At 49.0% G+C, this 869-nt stretch overlaps 1 protein-coding gene across 1 annotated transcript; it reads right to left on the reverse strand.

The window, feature by feature from the left end:
* Nucleotides 1–390: 390 nt before the first annotated feature.
* Nucleotides 391–775, reverse strand: SARC_17513 (hypothetical protein; the record flags this gene model as incomplete). The annotated part of the gene is made up of 1 exon (XM_014288395.1): nucleotides 391–775. A coding segment is annotated over one exon (385 nt), but the record flags the coding sequence as incomplete, so codon positions are not given.
* Between the last annotated feature and the right edge of the window lie 94 nt (nucleotides 776–869).

Here is an 869-nt window from a genome sequence, read left to right on the forward strand (position 1 = left end):
GCTGTCGACGTGTTGTATCAGCATATATATAAATATACTATCAATAATTCGCATATGGTGCTGGGAAACTGTATGGACACAAATACACGATATAACACGATGTATTTGTACTACATACTCGGCATTGCTGGTCGAGTCGAATTACTTTCACTTCTCGACCGCCCCGGAGTATTACTAGAAAGTAGTGGTGCACTATCATTGGATGCCATCGCAGACTTCAGAGCCACTCGTGTGCCTAAACGGTTTGAAGACACGCCAGAAGATTATATATACAAACGTTTAAAAAAAAAGTTACAGTAGAAGTGCCAGCGATATATAATAAGAATTTCAAATACGTTAATATCTCAAAAAAAAACGCATACACAGACACAGAGTCCCCGGACTACATACGTTCACTGGGATCGTAGCTGTGCTTCCGAGTCAGTGGTGTATGTTCGCCCTGGGCCTCGGGGCCAAGCGTGGCGCCGGCGGTTGCCTTGCGATTGTACATGCTGTGTGTGTGGGCGTGTGTGTGTGCGTGTGCGTGCAAGTGTGTGAGGTCCTCCCCCCCCACACTCAGCGTGCGCTCGTTCCTGAAGGAGTTCTGGCGCCTCACATCACGGTGGTACGAGGGACTGCCGGCTGATGCGGTAGAGTGCATGGCCGATGACGTACGCCGGGGTTGGCTCTGGGTAGGTATGCGTGACTCGCGTGACTCGTTGTGTCGCTTAGCAACGCGTTCGAGATGGGATCTCGAGCAGGTCTTGATCTCCAGACGCTGGAAGTGATTAGGCATGCTGAATAGGGCCACCAACACCTGTGGGATAGGAGGATTTGCAGATGTATACGTATGAATGCAGTGTATATATGTGTAGAGATGCATAGATATA

This window comes from Sphaeroforma arctica, assembly GCF_001186125.1.
Source record: "Sphaeroforma arctica JP610 unplaced genomic scaffold supercont1.11046, whole genome shotgun sequence".
Taxonomy (NCBI): Eukaryota; class Ichthyosporea; order Ichthyophonida; genus Sphaeroforma; species Sphaeroforma arctica.